This window comes from Haliotis rubra, unplaced genomic scaffold (assembly GCF_003918875.1).
Source record: "Haliotis rubra isolate DU_JTF1 unplaced genomic scaffold, ASM391887v1 Scf516, whole genome shotgun sequence".
Taxonomy (NCBI): Eukaryota; Metazoa; Mollusca; class Gastropoda; order Lepetellida; family Haliotidae; genus Haliotis; species Haliotis rubra.
The window spans coordinates 658,783-679,856 of NW_025767209.1; the positions used below are offsets into that span (position 1 = coordinate 658,783).

General features: G+C 40.1%; 1 protein-coding gene across 2 annotated transcripts; it reads right to left on the reverse strand.

Annotated features, from left to right (window-relative positions):
- Positions 1-4,931: 4,931 nt before the first annotated feature.
- LOC124292392 (perlucin-like) lies at positions 4,932-13,518 on the reverse strand. Of its 2 annotated transcripts, none has more exons than XM_046729474.1 (4): positions 13,388-13,518; positions 9,892-9,974; positions 8,691-8,784; positions 4,932-5,233 (listed from the first exon to the last, which is right to left on the reverse strand). In XM_046729474.1, exons 1-4 carry the CDS (start codon positions 13,440-13,442, stop codon positions 5,013-5,015), a joined length of 453 nt encoding a protein of 150 aa, XP_046585430.1. In that variant the 5' UTR covers positions 13,443-13,518; the 3' UTR covers positions 4,932-5,012. The 2 variants fall into 2 exon arrangements, with proteins under 2 accessions (XP_046585430.1, XP_046585431.1); XM_046729475.1 differs by having other exon boundaries at positions 9,892-9,971; positions 13,388-13,514.
- Positions 13,519-21,074: the final 7,556 nt, after the last annotated feature.

A 21,074-nucleotide genomic window follows, 5' to 3' on the forward strand; every position in this document is an offset into this window, starting at 1 on the left:
CTGCATGGACCCTAGCTGGATTTACACCGTCCCTTCAGCCATTGGCGTTTATGCTGAGATTTAGCCATACATTAAAAACACAAAAATACTACGATTAAAAACCTGGTACACTTAAATTGACTTCAAATGTTTTGGAACTCACGTACCTAATAATGATGAGGCTACTTATACCGCGCAATACTCCACACCACAAAGGGGCATGCTCAAAGCCCTCACAAACAGTACAATAACCCAAGCTGCCTGTGACTCACTAGAAGGTTAATAGTCACATGGCTTATCCCACCGGGTACCCATTTTCTCCTGGGTGAACGGAGGCAGTTTGAACAAACTCACTTGCCTAAGGTGAGACCACATGTGTCACATGTGTTTCGTTGTGGGGCGGGACTGAAGTCTTAGAAACTCTCAGGAGTCAAGCTGCCAAACCCTGTCACCCTTTCAATGACTCCACGTTGGTTAACTTCAACTGATTTGTGACCTGATCTCTATCCACAGGACCACACACCACCACAAGAAGTGTTAAAATTATTTGAACTTATGAAGTGACGTGCTTGCACGTGTGTAGATGATTCTTCTAGTGAAAGGCCTTGGATGCACGTTCATGTGTATGAATTTGTATCTGCTTATACTTATGAAGCTACGACTATGCACGTGAATGTGTATCGGTGTGTGGATGCTTCTACTAATGAAATGACGTGTATGCACGTGCATGTGTATGGATGTGTATCTGCTTCTACAAATGAAACGACGTGTATGCACGTGTATGTATATCGGTGTGTGGCGGCTTGTACAAGGTAGGTCTTGTGCTGGTTATATGATGTTTGCGTACTGAGTTGCAAACCGAAACATGAGTCTCATTAACCAATTCAGACTATGAACTATATTTCAGCCGATCCGAATTTCCTCGTGTGAAAGTGAAAAGAGACACTACAAACAACTATGGTTACACTGAATTCCAATCCCTGGTTTCATAAGAAAATGGTATTTGCAAATTCATTTTGAAAACTTTTTAAAGTTTGAAGAAAAGATCGTATTTCTATATTTTATATATAGGTTTAGGCAGAGGTGAGGTGAGGTGAAATTGGGTTTTACGTCGTGCTTGAGAATATTTCGCTCATATGACGACGTGCATGCGTGTGTATGTGTAGGTGCGGCTGCTTGTACTAACCAAGACTGAAGCTGGTTTTATAGTGCTAGCCCACTGAGATACCATGCTGCAGTGAAGCATAAATACCCCACTCAGACACATTATACTGACTCCGAGCCGACCAGTCCTTGTTGTACCCATTAATGCCGAGAATCAGGCAGGGACCAACAAGTACCATATTTGAATGTCTTTTGGTATGACTCGGGATCGAACCCGCGACCTTCCACTCTCCGGGCGGACGCTCTAACCACTACACCACGGAGGCGGTCAGGTTTAGGCAGAATGTCGTCAACTAAGACGTCACAGACCCTCCCTGTTTGAAGAGGTCGTACAATGATCCACAATTATTCTGGCTCACTGGTTACACCTGTTGTGTGTTCTTTGCGTGTAATTAAGTGTATTTTTGTAACGTACAATGTGATTGATATAATGTCAAGCCCGTACCAGACCCCCAAGCTTTTCTAGTGGCCGAGCCTCGTTTTGAGATTTCCACGATTTCCGGATTTCCGTTTGTCAGAGCACGACAGAGCACGCTGCACGACGTGTTTGCAAGGATTTGAAGGAGCGTGTTGCAATATACCAGTGATAAGGTGTATCAAATCATTATAATTACATGTAATTATATATTCAGTGGAATGAGTTGGTCTCAAGATTCTGGACTAGTTATTGTATTAAGTTGCGCGGGACCCAGTCAGCAGGAAACGAGAGTGTTGTGTTATAAGTTTTGACTTGTAAGGTTCTGAGTACAATGTTGCGGTTGTAACAGTGATGTCAGACTATGCCATTGTATACTGCCACAGAGCCGATATTTTTTATTATTATTTAGGAGATAAACCTAATGTGTTTGAAAATCAGAGACATGCTTTACTGAATTGATGGCGACTAAATATTTCAATTGAAACCTCACGCTACGCGTTCGGTTCCAATTGAAATATACATACTTTACTGAATTGATGGCGACTAAATTTCAATTGGAACCGAACGCGTAGCGTGAGGTTTCAATTGAAATATTTAGTCGCCATCAATTCAGTAAAGCATGTGTCTGATTTTCAAACACACTAGGGTTATCTCCATTCTACCATGACCCATTTAAAATCGAACTTACTCGCTCTGCTGAAGACACTGCGTAATCCGGCATGGGACGAGAGTCGAATTTAACTCGTCTGTGTAGGGAGCGATAGGTTCCGTTCGTCTTTTTTTTGCAAAGTTAATTTTAGGATTATACGTTGTTACGGAGCCCCAGGTTATTCAGGAGTCGTCTGGTATGCCTCAGTGTATGATAGGAGAACCGGAATAATCCCGACTGGCTCAAAATGGGCTGTGTTTAGGTGATATTCAGACCAGACATCAGGAAAATATCAGTGTCGGAGCCCCAGTTTATTCAGGAGTCGTAGGTATGCCTAAGTGTATGAAAGGAGATCCGGAATAGTACCGACTGGCTCAAAATGGGCTGTGTTTAAAAAGTATTCAGACCAGACATCAGGTAAAGTCAATGTCGGAGCCCCAGTTTATTAAGGAGTCGTCCCAACATAAAAATATTCTGTCCAAAGAAATCAAACTACTGTTTATTCAATGCAATTATGTAATATCCGAGATCTTGTTTTTTTCATCCCAACTCCACACGACTAAAACCAGCCTATTGTTTTGTGTGCCGTGAAACTGTACCCCCCTGGCCACACTATAATGGAATCGTCTGACCTACTTTTTTTCTTCGAAGTAGACAGTTACGCAACAGTTTCAAATGGCGGACGAGCCAGTGTTTACATTTTTACAAGGTTGAAATTTGAAGTGACAGTGGACAATACTTGACTGACTGTCGAATCTGAACCCTGCAGAATCGAAAAATAGATCCTTTCCTGATCAACCTACGACCTGTAACTCATCAAAGACTGTTGATTTTTATGACCGGCCGATCATGATTTCACGTACTGCCTCTACCCCGGCATGCGACAAAAGAGTGACAGTGCTGCTGCTTAGTGTACATGCGACTAACTTGTGATTCCTTGGAACTTTGTTTTCATCGTTTGGGACTGGACTGTGTCCAAGCGTTTTTCAAAGTATATGAACATAACAGTGACAACCTTGCGGGGATGGTGACAGAGAGCAGAATTATTTTGTGAACGATGCAACGGGATATGATGGAGTATGAGTGGCATAAATGTGGTGTTTCGCCACACCGTTATCTTGCGAATTTCACATTCTAAACGGAAACAAATGTACCATTTACTAGGTAGGTAAATGTTTACTAATGTTTTGATGCATATTTTGTATAGATAGGGATGTATTTTTACAAGGCTTTCTGATTTATATGTTAGATATTGTTTCGTTTATGTTTAGGGCTGTGTATTGTAATTGAGTTTGAATATTTTTATAATGGAAGGTAATATGATAGTGAGGTTCCCTATAATTGTGGGGGAAAAATCATATAATTGTATTTTTAGAGTTTAAATAAATGTTTTATCAGCATTTCCATCACGTCTGTTGTGTTGATATTAGTCATGTTGGTGGTCAAGCTGAAGTAGTGCGGCAGTGTTCTATACGTGCACAGTGAAGCGCATGAAATCAAACGCATATTTAATCCAAAATTTCCATTTGCTTATGTGGAAAATTCGAAAGTTAGCGTCAAAATCCATGGAGTTTTTGTTACGATCCGCCATCATTGTGGTCAAACGGAAGTAGTTCCCACAATAAGATTTGTCAATGCGCGGTGAAGCGGCCTTACAATCAGATGAGCGTCAATCCACAATTGATGCCGTCTGATTTTTCTGAACAACCAATCAGAATCTAGTATTTTCTTGATTCATGTTAGAATTCACTTTATACCGAGTTTCAGGTTGGGATACAACAAATTCATAGAAAACACTGCACGACGTCCCGTGTAATATGCCAGTCACTAGTTTCATAAACATGCCATTATACTGGACATTATAAAGTATTTTATTTATTACACAACATTAGGAAAATACTATCTCAGAATTCAGCTTTCAGAACGAGTGAATTACGCCGTCATAACAGGGTCAGGCGTATGAATACGTTTCATTCATGATTGTCAACATTAGTTTTGTTTAATTTGTTTTTTTAAAAGTAAACAAGGGGTATAAAAACGAACCAAATGCCTTCAACTAACATATTATATATTTTTATAAATATTATTACACGCAACCGAACAAGGAGCAGATGAAACGCCTTTCCTAATGTCATAACACTGTAGATTTATTAAACAGTGATATCTTCATCGGGTGAGTAATAACGTCTTTTAGGTGAGGTGAGGTGAAATTGGGTTTTACGTCGTGCTTGAGAATATTTCGCTCATATGACGACGTGCATGCGTGTGTATGTGTATGTGCGGCTGCTTGTACTAGCCCAGACTGAAGCTGGTTTTATCGTGCTAGCCCACTGAGATACCATGCCGCAGTGAAGCATGACTACCCCACTCAGACACAATATACTGACTCCGAGCTGACCAGTCCTTGTTGTACCCATTAATGCCGAGCGCCAGGCAGGGACCAACAAGTACCATATTTTAATGTCTTTTAGTATGACGCGGTCGGGGATCGAACCCGCGACCTTCCGCTCTCCGGGCCGACGCTCTAACCGCTACACCACGGAGGCGGTCGCAATAACGTCTTTTAGCATATGTTGGCATGACAAAACCGTGAATAGAACCACTGACCACATGTTGCTAACTGCGGCGTAAAACAACACTTGCTCACTCGTTAACTAACAAATATGGTTTAGCTACAACAGTAAATAAAAAGGAAAAAGACACAAGACAACACCAAAAGAATAATAGGCTAAGCATTTACTTCACTTAATACTGAAGCATTCAAGGCGATCTGTTGGAGTGTGATTTGTGGTCAAGAAACATTTATAGTTTCTTTTCACAAATAAAATTTAAATTATGCGAACATATCCAATCATTCCAGAGATAGTGAGAGAAATGCTTTCTAATTTCCAGACAGTGCTCTCGGTGTCCCGCATTATCAGGTTGTCTATGATACCAGTTTGTGAAGCTGAAGCGACGTTGTCCTTCCCACATCCATTTCCCCTCTATGTTGAGATCAGTACCACCAAGCCAGTAATGGTGAGCTGCAAACAGGGGTCAGAAAATCAGTATATAGATACCAATACAGCAGTCTATAGATACCAATACATCAGTATATAGATACCAATACATCAGTATATAGATACCAATACATCAGTATATAGATACCAATACATCAGTATATAGATACAAATACATCAGTTAGATAAACCAGCATCAATCACACATAACGTCACTAGTAGCAAACAACTGTCTAATACCGAAGTAAAACTAAACTAAACTAAACTCACACACTCACACTTATACCGAAGAGGTGTGTGTTTTGTAGGTACAACCTAGTAGAGACCCGTAAAGATCTGGGACTCCTTTCACGAAGCAACCTTTGCTAAGGTTAACCTTAACTCACATTCTTTAACATTGCACTAAGGTTACCTTAGTGACTTACGATCACCTCAGTGCTTTGTGAAAGGAGGCCCTGGGTTATAATTGGTCTCCAGCAACCCATGCCTATCGCAAGAGGGGACTATCAGGGCCAGGTTGTCAGGCTGGCTGACTTGATTGACATATATCATCGTATCCAATTGCGTCGGTCGATGTTCACCTAACAAACAGGGACAAGTGGAGGAATATCAGTGTATGGATGCGACGAAATAGGTTGTATAAATCGTTATGTAATATTTGCCAGCAGTGTAAATCAAATACTTACGTACTTGTTTTCGCTTGGTGCAAATTTCGCGGAAGTAACAGTTTAGACTACTTCGCGCGGTCAATTATTCGCGCAATCAGTAATTGCCGGAATTGCCAGTTGTCTCTTAAGCCGCCACTAATAGCAATGAAAGCAAACCAGAGTGGCTTAACCTGGACTTTCAGATCCAAATGATTGCAAAGATGACACTGAGGCCGAAGTCGTTATCGCGAATAAATAAAATACCCTTATTTTACCCCATTCCATGTGCGTACAACTTACCACGTTCATGAGGGTCCGTATAACGTTAACGTTAGTGTTGATAATATATATTTTACATTTATAGAGCAAAAATTGTAATTAAAATTACACAATGCTAGGTTATATTTCTTTGGGTTAAATAATAGTATTCTGTATTATATTTTACTGACGACTGCGTCTGAATTCATCCCGTTGTATTATTGTGCATGTTTGAACTTGTTCGCTGGGAAACGTGTGCACAGCTGATTGCTATTTCCGACTCAAATACACACGGTAACTTAATCTTAATTAATTTATAGAGCAAAAACTGTAATTAAAATTACACAATGCTAGTATATATTTCGTTGGGTTAAATAATAGTATTCTGTATTATATTTTACTGATGACTGCGTCAGCTGATTGCTATTTCCGGCTCAAATTCACACGTTAATCAAGTCCCCATGGGCCTTAGTATGGTGATCTACCTTCGGTTGTTGTCGATCTATAGCCTGTATTTTATATTGTATTGTCTTCTTTAATTGGAATATTTGAACTTTGCGCTAGTTTTATATTTATAACTGTGATTCTCTAGTCTTTTTACTGTCCATCGTCGACAGGTTTTAATCTTCAAAATGTTCCTACTTTTTATTGTATGGCTTGTTTTCGCTGCAATATTGCCGATGTGACGTTAAATATTAACTCACTCACTCACACGGTAATCTTAATCCCTGTAAATAATACAATGCAAATAATAGAATGAGAGGTTTATTCGCTTTGTATATATTTTCGCGGTAAAATATTATGCGCGAAAAGCGCGAAAACAAAACCTGCGCGATAAATAATGCGTTTACAGTGTGACCTGTTTACGATCACTGTTTAATACCGATAAGTAGTGTTTAGTAGGTACGATCCAGTATAATTATCCACAGTACCTGGTAACCATAGAAACTGCTATCACTTATCGAAATGTGTTTATGGTTAAGATTCTTTATAGAGGAATATATGTTATTTAATTATCCATGATATACATGATGAGTTTATGCTCATTGCAGATCTCACTGTTTGTGAGGGCTTTGAGCATGCCCCTTTGTGATGTGGAGTATTGCGCGGTATAAGTAGCCTCATCATTGTTAGGTACGTAAGTCCCTAAACATTTGAAGTCAATTTAAGTGTACCAGGTTTTTAATCGTAGTATTTTTGTGTTTTTAATGTATGGCTAAATCTAAGCATAAACGCCAATGGCTGAAAGGATGGTGTAAATCCAGCTAGGGTCCATGCAGGTAGCAAAAGTAATGTAAATCCCCATGGACCCTGGTATGGTGATCTACCTTCAGTTGTTGGCGATCTATAACCCGTATTTTATATTGTAATGTCTTCCTTGATTGGAATATTTCAACTTTTATATCTATATCTGTGATTCTCTAGTCTTTTTACAGTCCATCGTCGACAGGTTTCAATCTTCAAAATGTTTTCACTTTTTATTGTGTAAATTGTTTTCGTCACAGTATGGCTGCGAAATTGCCGATGTGACGTTAAATATTCACTCACTCACTCACTCACTCACTCACTCACTCACTCACTCACTCACTCACTCACTCACTTTTTATTGTTAAAGGGGCGGTGGGGTGGCCCAGTGGCTAAAGCGTTGGCTCGTCACGCCGAAGACCCGGGTTCGAATCCCCACATGGGTACTATTTGTGGTGTCCCCCGCCGTGATGTTGCTGGAATATTGCTAAAAGCGGCGTAAAACCAAATTCAGTCAGTAAGTCAGTCATTTATGATCCATCGTGAATAGACAGTCATCTGTAAAAAGTAGGGCAGCGTAATATAACCGGTTTACCGGTATTTACCGGTTCAGAAATGAAAACGATACGTATTGCGATACGCTGATCGAAAACCGGTATTTTGACTTGCATTAGGACAACTTCGTAACACTCGGAAATCTTCGGATATGTCCTTGTTTCATTTGTGCCAAATATTATTCACATTTTTACTTTATCATGACTAAAAGTTGTTGTTAAATCTTAATCAAGCCTAGTGATTTTGTTGTGGTTTTGGGTCGCCGAGGTGGGCGTCGAAGCTTAGGGCGCGAGCCTGAGTGGAGCCGCCTCGGGTGCAGATCTTGGTGGTAGTAGCAACTCGATTATTAAATCGAGTAGTTTTTTGTTTAAAAATACTTCATGCAATATATTGCAATACATATCGCAATATATGCTTTCGCATCGCAATATATCGCAATATGAAAATTCTCTGCAATACCCACCCCTGGTAAAAAGTATTCCCTACTTAAAGAAAGAATATTGATATCAATTATGATAAATATACGGCTAGTGTCTTCTCTGACAACTTATGTTTTCATTACTGAAGTAAGTGTAATACGAAATCAGTGGCATCATTCCACGCATCACTGAAATATTGCTACACAAGCCCGAGAGTCTCATTAAACATCTCTTAGGTTTAACCCAGTCTGCTACGTCGGTGAGAAGTATGAGGAGTATGAGGAGTATGAGGTAAAGGTGCAGGCATGGGAGGAGATCAAGGTGTAATTGAAGCAAAATGTCACATTAGAATCTCACCTTTACCATGACGGCGAGCATGTCCCCTGACAAACAAATCTTCATCTCTGCTTTCTATTGTCGCAAGGTGGCCCTCCAAGTATTGACAGTAGGCCTGAAAAGTACACTAAAGTATTCAAACAGAAAGTATGTCCCTCCTATGTGACAGGACCCGTGAAGGTCCGGGTTAGAATATTGAGCTTCAGTAACCCATGCTTGAGGTAAGAGGCGACTAACGGAATTGGGTGGTCAGGCTTGCTGACTGGGTTGATACATGTCATCGGTTCCCAATTGCGCAGCTCGATGCTCATGCTGTTGATCACTGGATTGTCTGGTCCAGGCTCAAGTATTTACAGACCGCCGCCATATAGCTGGGATACTGCTGGGCGCGGCGTTGAGCAGCAACCAATCAGCCAGCCCTGCTCGATGAGGAGAACACTTTCATCAGGGCCTGTATTATCGAAGCTCGCGTAAAACTAAATTCACTCACTCACTCCTATGTGACAGCTACCATCAGTCCATCTCATTTTAGTACATAAATGTGGAAGTCTGAATGTGTTCAAGTCTAGAGGGGTGATATTAGCACATATTTTTACCAGTGACAGAAAAGCGATGTGTAGTCAGCAATGAAATACCATTTTGAGGAAATAACTTTCCTTTTTCTACAATGTCAACATCTACTTTTCGTATTTAGTTGGAACAGTTTAGATTTTGTGTTTTAATTGTTTTGGATAATTCATTTCGCAATATACAACTGCAGTGTCTACTGTAAGTGAAGTAAAATAAATAGGATGTATCATTTGAGGTGGGATGTATCTGCTGCTGGTTCACGCCATTCTTTGTTTGTTGTTGAACGCCACACTCAGCAATATTCCAGCAATATGGCGGCGATCTGTAAATAACAGAGTCTGGACCAGACAATCCAGTGATCAACAGCATGAGCATCGATCTACACAATTGGGATACGATGACATACAACCAAGTCAGCGAGCCTTACCACCCGATCCCGTAAGTCGCCTCTTACGACAAGCATTGGCTGCTGAAGATCAATTCTAACCCGGATCTTCACAGGTGGTCAGAATATTTCAACCTTTATTGTATCATTCCAATTATTTTAGGTGATTTGATTATTTGAAGCACAATGGGATACAGTTTTTAAGGTCACAATTGCTTTAAGTGTCTGTTAAGTAGATAAAATTACACACGTGCCAATGAAACTTACATGTGCCTCTGCAAACGAACCTTTCACGACTGAGAACCAGTAGCAGGACCTCTTGTGATGAACAAATCCTAACGGACATCCTGCTGAAACACAATTTTACAATTCAGTAATTGGCTTCACTTCTTGATTTGAAAGGGACACAAGTTTTTGAAACCGAAGTTTAAATCAAATTAATACACGAAAGAACCATTTCCGTTTCACAAACATCACTTTTGTTTGGAGTATTCAGTCCATTAAAGTACAGCCTTAACTCGGAATGTTCCATAAATGTAATACAAACTAACGGGAAAAAAGTAACTGTGCATCACATAAAATTGCATGAGATAAAGTTATTTGAAAAGTAATGAAAAATAACCCTCAATAAACACGTAGCAAAGCCCTTTGCATGAAATTTGATGTCACGTATCGCGTGATACAAATATGGCAAAACAGTTTCTTTATTCGAACAAACTTTGATTGCACGCAGTTGAACACATCCGCATATATCACGAGCATATTATGTTTCAAATAGTGGGGGCACCAGGTGTTCGTAAAAAGGTGAGCATATCCTGCTCCAACGGTGGTACCCGCCCCAACCCATGTAAAATTAAACCAATTTGATCAGCTGAAGAAGAGTAAGTTAGTTACTGAGTTGGGTTTGACGCCGCCGTTAGCAATATTGCAGCAATATCACGGCGGGGAACGCGAGAAATAGGCTTCACACATGGTAACCAACGAGTGAACGCCTTAACCACTGGGCACCACACCGACCCAGTTGAAGAAAAGGAAGACAAACAGTTCACAAGCACATGCATGACCTTCAGAGAAACCATGTAATGGCAATGACAGGTGCACATCACAATATTACAAAAATATAGTCAGTGGTGTATCTGAACAGAAAGGCGTATTTAAAGTGACTCACCAGCTTGTGTGAGTATGGCGAGACTTAGCTGTGCATTTGGTATAGGCCACTCAAGAAGTCGGACATCTGTTTTCACAATGCTTCATGGAGTAGATAAGAAGCATAAATGTCTAATCTGTATCCAAGTGCGAACCATGTCTATTCTTCATGTCATGGAGTCAAGTATACAAGGAAACAATTTGAGTTACATCATTGCACGACGACCACCCAAGACCTGTAAGATGGATCCCAAGAAGCATGCCATATTCGAGAAAACTGGCCAGCAATGTTCACATTGATGACGTCTAAACGTGTATGGCGTCAGTGCAAGATGTCCATCCCGGCTACCAATGTTGACATCGACGTTGTTATCTCCAGTGGAGCAGACAACAATGACAAAGGGAAGTAACTGAGTGGAGAAGAGTTCTCACCAAAGAGTCACGTTTCCTTCTTCCCCGAGCAGCAGAGGGCGGTGGGGTAGCCTAATGGTTAAAGCGTTGCCACGTCACGCCGAAGACCCGGGTTCGAATCCCCAAATGGGCACAATGTGTCAAGCCCATTTCTGGTGTCCCCTGCCGGGATGTTGCTGGAATATTGCTAAAAGCGGCGTAAAACCAAACTCAGTCAGTCTTCCCCGAGCAGACAGCAGAACTAGTGTCTGCAGACGCAGGAGTGTTCGTTTCATCAGTCAATGTGTTGTGGAAAGTGTTCTTTATATCAGGCCATAACTTCTGAGAAGTGTTCGTTGGCGTGATGAGGATAATGTGATGTGCACACAGAGTGTCATCAACTTGATGAGTGAATTTGTCAAGATTAACAGGGGGTAAACATCTGACATTATTCATGCTCTTCACACGTCCAGGTTCGGATCGACCACGCCCAGTGATCGCCGAGTTCAAGGACGACACAACAGAGGCACTGAAGGCATGAACGTCATTTAAGAATGCAGGATGTGGAATCAGCAAGAGAAAGACAGCAGCTCAAGGCTTCGGGTCTCAGGGGATATTTCAAGTATGGCAAATTAGTTACCGAGCCAGATACACGACATACAACCTGGAATCAACCCGATGACTCAACTGAACACTAAAAGCATGACGCCATACCGCAGCCATAGGGGCGTGGCCAAGGCTCGGGTAATATTAACCAGGAAACTTATAACAGCGAAAATGAAAACGCTAATTACTTTAAGTTTTGTAATGGCAACAGCACTACATCTGCCAGTGAAGGCGTACGTTTGTGCTTTCTACCATGGATTCCTTGTAAAAGAGGGTGCCTCCTTGATACAATTGTGACAAAAGACGAGGTAAAGAGAAACATGATAACGATGATTTCAGTTCAGGAAACGATGCTCCGAGTGCAAAGCTTCAGCTGATCGCTTCAAAGTGGATCCAGCAGAAGAAAGGGCTGTCAAAGCAGAAAGAGGTTAACGCTCACTGCTAATCTGAGAGGTTAACGTCTTGCTGCTGGTGGCTTGTTTTACAGTTTACTTGATATGAATGCCTAGTGTCAAGAAAGTTTTGAAGAATACAGGATGGTAGTTACCACAAATATTTAGGTGGGATTACACAAGTGCTACATCCATGAAAGGAATAATTTCAATGAATGAAACAAAAGAGAACATGCTCATTAAAATCTGGAAAAAGAATTGTATGTAGCTGGTGAGGTTTATTACAATAGTAACGAAAACCCAACAAGGATAATGCTATATATTTACACCCCTTCTTTCTATTTCCAACCTTAAAGAGATACACGAACATACCCACCTCACACGAACAGAAACTATCGCCACCCAGACTGTCGTTACACTGGTTACCCAGCAAGTTCCTAATGGATGTGCTTTTGTCGCTCTTATTTCAATTTCAGAAAACGTTGAAATGTACAGTATGAGCTTGGTAGGAATCAACTTTGCATCGCATGGGGGGCAAAACATAACAGGTGACGATTGCTTGAAAAATATAAACAACGGATGGCTTCACGGGTACCAATGGACGAAAATATGACGTTTTAAAAACAAATCCAGGACGAATGAATGAGTACATAAAGATAGAAAGAAGTTTCGGTAACCATTCCTAAATGGCATTAAAGACACATAAAAGACGTCTTTGCTGTCAGCCAAAGTGTGATGAGCAGTTCATGAAAACTGGATCGTTACATGTTGCAGACATCTTTGGTGATGACCTGGGCGTGACGTGTGGATCAGCTATCATTTAACATGCTGGTGGTCGACAGTGTTCCACCACACTGCGAGGAAGAAGTTTGCATTTGCAGGCAGAGGTCATGACACACTCAGTGCCACAACAACGGAATGCACGTATGCCTCCTTGACAATTCAACAGATGCATCGGTCGAGTCAACATAAAGTCACGTTTCAGACATCTTAGGGGTCAGCCTGAAAATGATGAGCTGGACATGGCGTGAGGGTGAGACATCATGTGACAAACTGGTCGTCGACAGGGTTCCACCAGATAACGTCATGACTACAACCACACTCAATGCCACGAAATAAAGGGACCACTCCGTGCTGAGTAAAGTGTTTGTCATACACTAAACATTGATGACATGTATAACATGGTCATTTAGGAATGAAATTGTGTGGAATGAAGAAAATATATTTACCTGCATTCACGGTCACCACAAAGCACACCAGGGCAGACAGAATCTCAAGTTGCATGGTTGTTGATTCAGCAGCACAGAACGTCGCGTCTGCTGAGGGTTCGAAAACCCGGCTTTTATGTCTTGCAGCAGGAATTGCTAGATCCGGCGTAAATACAGCTGTTACACAAATTTTCAGGAATTGTACATGAAAAAGGTGTTAGCAATGAAACATACCTCATCAATTATTTTGCTGGACAAAAGACTTGTTCGTGATTGGTAACTTCTGGCGTTCTCACGTTGGTGGGTGTGAGTAATAATCTTAACTGGACCATGACAATGCAGGTGTAGAAAAATAAGCATGCATGTATAAGTGAGATTGATGTATTAATGTTTCTGTCATGGTAAATCAAGCAATCTGTCAACACATCTGCCTCCCACCGATCTGTGTGGAACTGATAGCATCCAAACGATTCTTACTCATGTCAACTCGCGCGGATGAAACCCCTTTAACAAGGTGGAATTTTACTAAGGCCAATAGGCCATTTTTCTAAACCCTATGCTATGAAAACCGTCAGCCTGACAATTTCAGGAATGTTCCTGATCCCATCGAACTATTTCAGTCGTCTTAAATGCCATGGGGGACAATACCATTTCTAAATCCTCTGCAAACCCACACATACGCAAACCATGGTTTGATACAGACTACAAAAGCAAGCAATGTCACGTAAGCCCTACTCGAACGTCTACTTCTGGATAAGCAAACATGATCAGATTCCGAATATATCTGAAATTGGAGTACAAAAGCATAACAATAACTAAATTGAGATTTTATATTCACAGAACATGTCGTATTATCTGAACATATGTTCCATGTTTGGTTGGTTGGTTGGTTGGTTGGTTTGTTGTTTAATACCGTACCAAGAAATATTCCAAATACATGGCGGCGGTCTTTAAATAATCAAGTCTGGACCCAACAATCCAGTGATCATCAGCATGAAAATCGATCTACGCAATTGGGATACAATGAGATGTGTCAATCAAGTCAGTGAGCCGGCAGTCGACTGGCGTAGTAGAAAGGTGATGCCAGTATTCCCTGTAATTATAGAGGAATAAGTCTCATTAGTTGTTTTGGAAAGTTGTTGACCGGGATTTTTATTCAGAGGCTTCTTTACTGGGCAGAGGAACACAAAACTGTTTCGAATGCTCAGGTTGGTTTTCGTCCTAATCTTGGTACAGTTGATGCTATATTTTCGCTCCATTCATTGATTCGTCGTACTGTGAATGGTATTAAACGGTTATAATGCTCATTTGTGGATTTCAAACGTGCTTTTGGTTAAATAGATAGGTGTAAATTATGGTATAAGTTAGCAAAAGTGTTAGAGGGAAGCAATTGTCAGTTATTCATTTGTTGTATCTTAATGTAAGGTCATGTGTGAGGATCGATGGTTATGATAGTCAGTATTTCAGATATAGTTTTGGCCTAATGCAGGGAGATGTATTGTCGCCAATTTTGTTTTCTTTTTATGTAAGTAAGAATCTGTCCTAAAAGAAAAATGTATACGTTACGAGTTTAAATCTTTCAGTATATTTCTGCTTTTGTACGCTGATGATGTTGTCATATTTTCTGAATCTGTTGAAGGGTTGAACACACAGTTAAATTCGTTGTTGGCTTATTCAAATTTGTTGGAAACTTGAAGTGATCATTGCTAAAACAAATGTTTTTTAGAAGAGGTGGTAAAGTTAATTCTTCAGAATATTGATGTTATAATGGCAGTGTCCTAGAGGTTGTTGATGCGTTTACTTACTTAGGAATAGTCTTTAATTGTAATAACTGATTTTCAAAGGCTAGGATGCAGTTGTCTGATCAGGGTAGAAAGGCCCTTTGTTCCATTTACAACAATATCAGGTCGCTCTCTGTTAATCCGGAATCTCTGCTATTTGTCTTTGATTGTTATGTCGGCATAATATCATCTTATACGTCTGAGATGGGGCTACAATAAGGGATTAAATGTTGAAAGGTTACATTTGGATTTTTGAAAAGGTTGTTAGGGGTTAAGAAATCAACATGTAATTCGATGGTTTACGCCGAGTTGGGTCCTTATCCGCTTATATTTAAGAGACAATATAATATGATTAAATACTTGTGTAAGCTTCTTGTGTCTGACAATAGTGTCATATTATAATTATAGAATAATGTATATCAAACCATATTACTACAAATGTCCATCGGTATTTTAGCTTATTCACCTTCTTAGTATTAACAATGTTAGAGTATTATGTAACTTAGGCAAATATTTATATACGGCTAGTATATTAAGAAATGAGTAAATTAGAGTGCAGTAATTGCACATCCTCCTTTATATGTCCATTGTCGCCGTCTTTTAAAAAAACCCAAATCTGTACCAATATGCTATTTTGACATACCAATAAAGGTAATAAAGGAATTGAATCAAATCGATCCCGGTAGTCGCTTCTTGCGACACGTATGGGTTGCTGAAGACCCGGATGGTCACAGGTTTATATTTAATTACATTAGCAAGAGTGTTGTTGTTTTTGCCCCTCTTTTTTTCTACGATGTTACCTGTCACTCTCGAAATGAGAGACACAAGAGTCAAGATCTTTGGACAAGTTTTTGGGCATCTGTAAAACCAATGGTTTTGGTGAATTTTATACTGTGAATTTCGATCTGCTATTTAAGAGAATGATGGATGATCTCCTGCCCAGTTGGTCCTTTTTCCATAAAATGCCTGTCACAACCTTTTGGCATAGACATTTATTTTACAGTAACCAGCCTTTATTGATTTTAAAGCATTTACAGGAAAACATATAGACCTTAGATAGTAGGGTTTCGCAGGTTGGGAAATGTTTTTCTTATATTACACCATGGTCTTTCAATCCCAGATGTATTTTCATCATATCGGCAACAAGTCTATCCCTTGTCTCACTATGCCTTTTCTGGTGTTAAGCGTTCGGTGTGCAGATTGACATGGGAATGCTGATAAATAACGCAGCTGACATAATGGAATATTGCTGAGTGTGGAGTAAATAGAGAATCTCACCCGAGTGTCTTTTGATATCAAATATATCACCACGAGTTGAAAAAGTAAAAAAAAATATCCCAGGCTTGCCGAGGATATTTTTACTTTTATCAACGAGTGTTGAAATATATTGATATCAGACTGACAGAGTTGTGTTTTACGCCGCTTTTAGCAATATTCCAGCAACATCACGGCAGAGGACACCAGGAATGGGCTTCATACATTGTGCCCATGTGGGGATTCGAACCCGTTTGATATCAGAAGACACGAGGGTGAGATTTTATTTATCATCAAAAATCACTCTTCATTAGTTTTCAATGATAAATGTACATCTCTGAACACAGTACTGCCATTAGATTTGCAGTGCAGCGATGTCATAGCATTGTGACGTCATCAAGTTCATGACGCCATAGCATTGCCAGGGCATTGTGCAAAGTCTACTGCCAAAACGATATCACCTAGGATATCGTCTGATCTCACACAAGCGATATATCCTGTGGAACACAGTTTTGGATGATAAAACTAAACTCACTCACTCAGTCCATCTGCATTTTGTTTTAACAGCAAAATAACTAGAAAAACCAGCAAGTAACCATAAAACAATATTTCAGCATGAAAACAGCTAATGGATCAACGTTTCAACTACCAGGTATAAACAAATAATTCTAACAATAACAATAACAAGAGCCATTGTGTCTGACGCCATTACTACCGCCTTTCAGAAAATGTGTCTCTTGGTTTCACATCATATGTGCATGCAAATAAGGGATAGTCACACTGTCCATCAAACTGTAAACAACAACAGATAGAGATACTGTCCCTCAAAATACAAACAATAACGGATCGCCATACTGCCCCTCAAACTGCAAACAATAACAGATCGCCGAACTTCCGTTCGAATGGCAGACAATAAATAATGGATAACTACACTGTCCCTCAAACATTAAACAATAGTGGATAGTCATACTGCCCTCAAACTGCTAACAATAACGGATAGTCAGTCCATTCATGGTATTGCAGGGGCGGTGGGGCAATACTGCCGCTCAAACTGCTAACAATAGTGGATAGCCATACTGCCCCTTAAACTGCTAACCTGGATAAACTGCTCAAAACAATAGTGGATAGTCATACTGCCGCTCAAACTACTAACAATAGTGGATAGTCATACTGCCCCTCAAACTGCAAACAATAACGGATGGCCATACAATGCCCCTCAAACTGCAAACAATAATGGATAGCCATACTTCAATGGATCCCTCAAACTGCAAACGATAACGGATAGTCATGCCCTGCAAACATAATGGATACTGCAAACAATAACCAATGGATAGCCATACTGCCCCTCAAACTGCACTCAAAGCAAAACGGATGGCCATACTGCCCCTCAAACTGCAAACAATAATGGATAGCCATACTGCCCCTTAAACTGATAACAATAATGATAGCCATACTGCTGCCTCCAAACAATAATGGATAGCCATACTGCACCAATAATGGATAAACTGCAAACAATAACGGATGGCCATACTGCCACTCAAACTGCAAACAATAATGGATAGCCATACTGCCCCTCAAACTGCAAACAATAATGGATAGCCATACTGCCCCTCAAACTCAAACTGCAAACAATAATGGATAGCCATACTTCCCCTCAAACCCCTCAAACTGCAAACAATAATGGATAGCCATACTGCCACTCAGACTGCTAACAATAATGGATAGCCATACTGCCCCTCAAACTGCAAACTGGATAACAATAATGGATAGCCATACTGCCCCTCAAACTGCTAACAATAATGGATAGCCATACTGCCCCTCAAACTGCAAACAATAATGGATAGCCATACTGCCCCTCAAACTGCTAACAATAATGGATAGCCATACTGCCCCTCAAACTGCTAACAATAATGGATAGCCATACTGCCCCTCAAACTGCTAACAATAATGGATAGCCATACTGCCCCTCAAACTGCAAACATAATAATGGATAGCCATACTGCCCCAAACTGCAAACAATAATGGATAGCCATACTGCCCCTCAAACTGCAAACAATAATGGGCCATAGCCTTTATACTAACCCCTCAAACTGCTAAAACAATAATGGATAGCCATACTGCCCCTCAAACTGCAAACAATAATGGATAGCCATACCGCCCCTCTAACTGCAAACAATAATGGATAGTCATACTGCCCCTTAAATTGCTAACAATAATGGATAGCCATACTGCCCTCAAACTAAAAACAATAATGGATAGCCATGCTGCCTTTCCAACGGCACAAAATAATGTATTGCCACACTACAAACTGCAGCAATAATGGATCTCCAACCTGACCGCCAAACTGCAAGGAATCAAAAACCTAACAACTTTCGATGTTTACGCATTCAGCTTCCTACAGTCACATGACAACCCCAACTCTCCCAACACTCGCGTCACAAGAACAGTAAACTAATTAAGGCCTTCCCGGATTTCACATTCCCTGAACACATTATGTGTGAAGCGTAGTTGTGTTTCAGTAATCGCTACACGTCCAGAGTCGACATATGTTGGTGGATGGTTGTAAAATGAGACTGTTTAGAACCGATTGAAACGGATGTTATATTGTGCGAAAACGAAGAGTGAGGGAGTGAGTTAATATTTCTCGACACATCCATAATATTTCAGCCTTATCGTGACGAGAACAATTAATTATCAGTAAAGATCAATAATATTAGAAGTAATAAAACTGTTTACGATGAGCAGTAAAACTACTCGTGTATCACAGATAGAGATATAAAACTCGCATGTAACTAAACACGGGCTATAAATCACCAGCAACTGTGAAAACGAAGAAACAGCTTTGGCCAGTGTCATGCTGTCGCACCATTACCACGAAAACTAATACTCTGTAATTGGTTGTAACACTTACACAAACCTGCCGATCAATACACCACTCACGCGATATAATTCCACATACAAAATAACGAAAATGATGTTTAACTTTCAGCTTTGACTATACGAACAAGCATCAATAAACTGTTAGGGCAGCGGAAACTTTCAGTTGAATTAAATTTGAAATTCTATTCAAGTTGATGGGTATTAAATGATGAAGAATCACATCGAATAGAATATAATATCGAATAGAAAACACACACTCACTCAGTAATCTTTCCACATGCAGCTTGCCATATGTTACCCCTCCCAACGTTTAGAACTGTACTTAAAAGCTAGTTTGAATGTTAATTGATGAGTATTCACTAAAAAGGAAAAGTATTCAGTACCTAAAACTCTCAGATATTCTGCAGAACAATAATACTTTCTCATACATGCGTTCAAAGAAGACATATGAAAAAGTGACCTTGTAATACAAACTTAAAATATCATTAATTTAGTTATATTTAACAAGTGTTTTGGTTAAGAATGTGTAGAATCTGCTTATAGAGTAAAACGTTAATTTCGTGGTTGGTAAATGTTTCTGCAACATATTTCATTGGTTTCTGTCTCAACCACATAATCGAGCTTGCTCCTTTAACGAACATTTCTAAGCGTTGTTACAGCTCTTGCTGAGACATTGTATGAGAGTTACCTGATTTATTTCCTATGAAAAACTTAAGATTTGTATTACACTTGTGGGGGACATTTCCAAGTTTGGTGAATCAGTGACAGAAATTATGTCTGGTGCATGTTCTTATTTTGAGTTGTACCATGTGTACCTGTGTATTTTCAAATGGATAATTTCGGTACCTGTGCTTGTATTTATGATGGCTGCCACCATTACTAGAGAAGATGCTCACTTTGTATCCCCACTATTTCAAAGTCAACAATAAACGCACGATTACGACGATCCACATTGTCTGATGTTAAATATCTCAAGTCGTTGAAGCCCTTTCATTAGCATCAAATCAGGGAATGATTATAGATAGGTGCCAAAGTTTCGGCAGAATATGTTCACATTGTATTACCGCAATTTGAAAGTCAATCAAAAACACATACTTATGAAAGCTTTTTGACAAGGATCTGTAATGACCAGTCAATATTGATACCTCTTTTTATAGATGACATCAGTGAATCCTGGTTCTTCCACATTAAATGTGTGAGATCGGGAATTAAAACTAATGATGAGATTATATACTATGAGAAAATGGTTTTCCCTGTATGATACAGTGGGAACGGTTGGTTGGTTGTTTCACACCGCTATATGGTGGCGGTCTGTTAAAAAATGAGTCTGGACCAGACAATCCAGTGATCAACTGCATGGGCATCGATCAACGCAATTTGGATAGGATGACATGTGTCAGCCAAGTCTGTGAGTCTGACCACCCTATCCGATTAGTTGCCTCTTCTGACAAGCATGGGTTACTGAAGATCAATTTTAACGGGGATTTTCCGCCCCCTTCAAGGGTACAGTGAGAACGAGTGAGTGAGTGAGTGAATTTAGTTTTACGCCGCTTTTAGCAATATTCCAGCGCGGGACACCAGAAATAGGCTTCGAACATTGGATCTTTAATGTTAAGAGCGAACGCTTTGACCACTAGGCTACCCCACCACCCCACAGGTGGTGGGGTCACAATATATACTGAGTCAAAAAAGAAACTTCACAAAATGTAATTTGAAAAATAATGAACAATCTTTCTCTGATGATACATCTATGTATCCGAAATGGGATCCCTATCTTTCGACTCTGGAAAAAC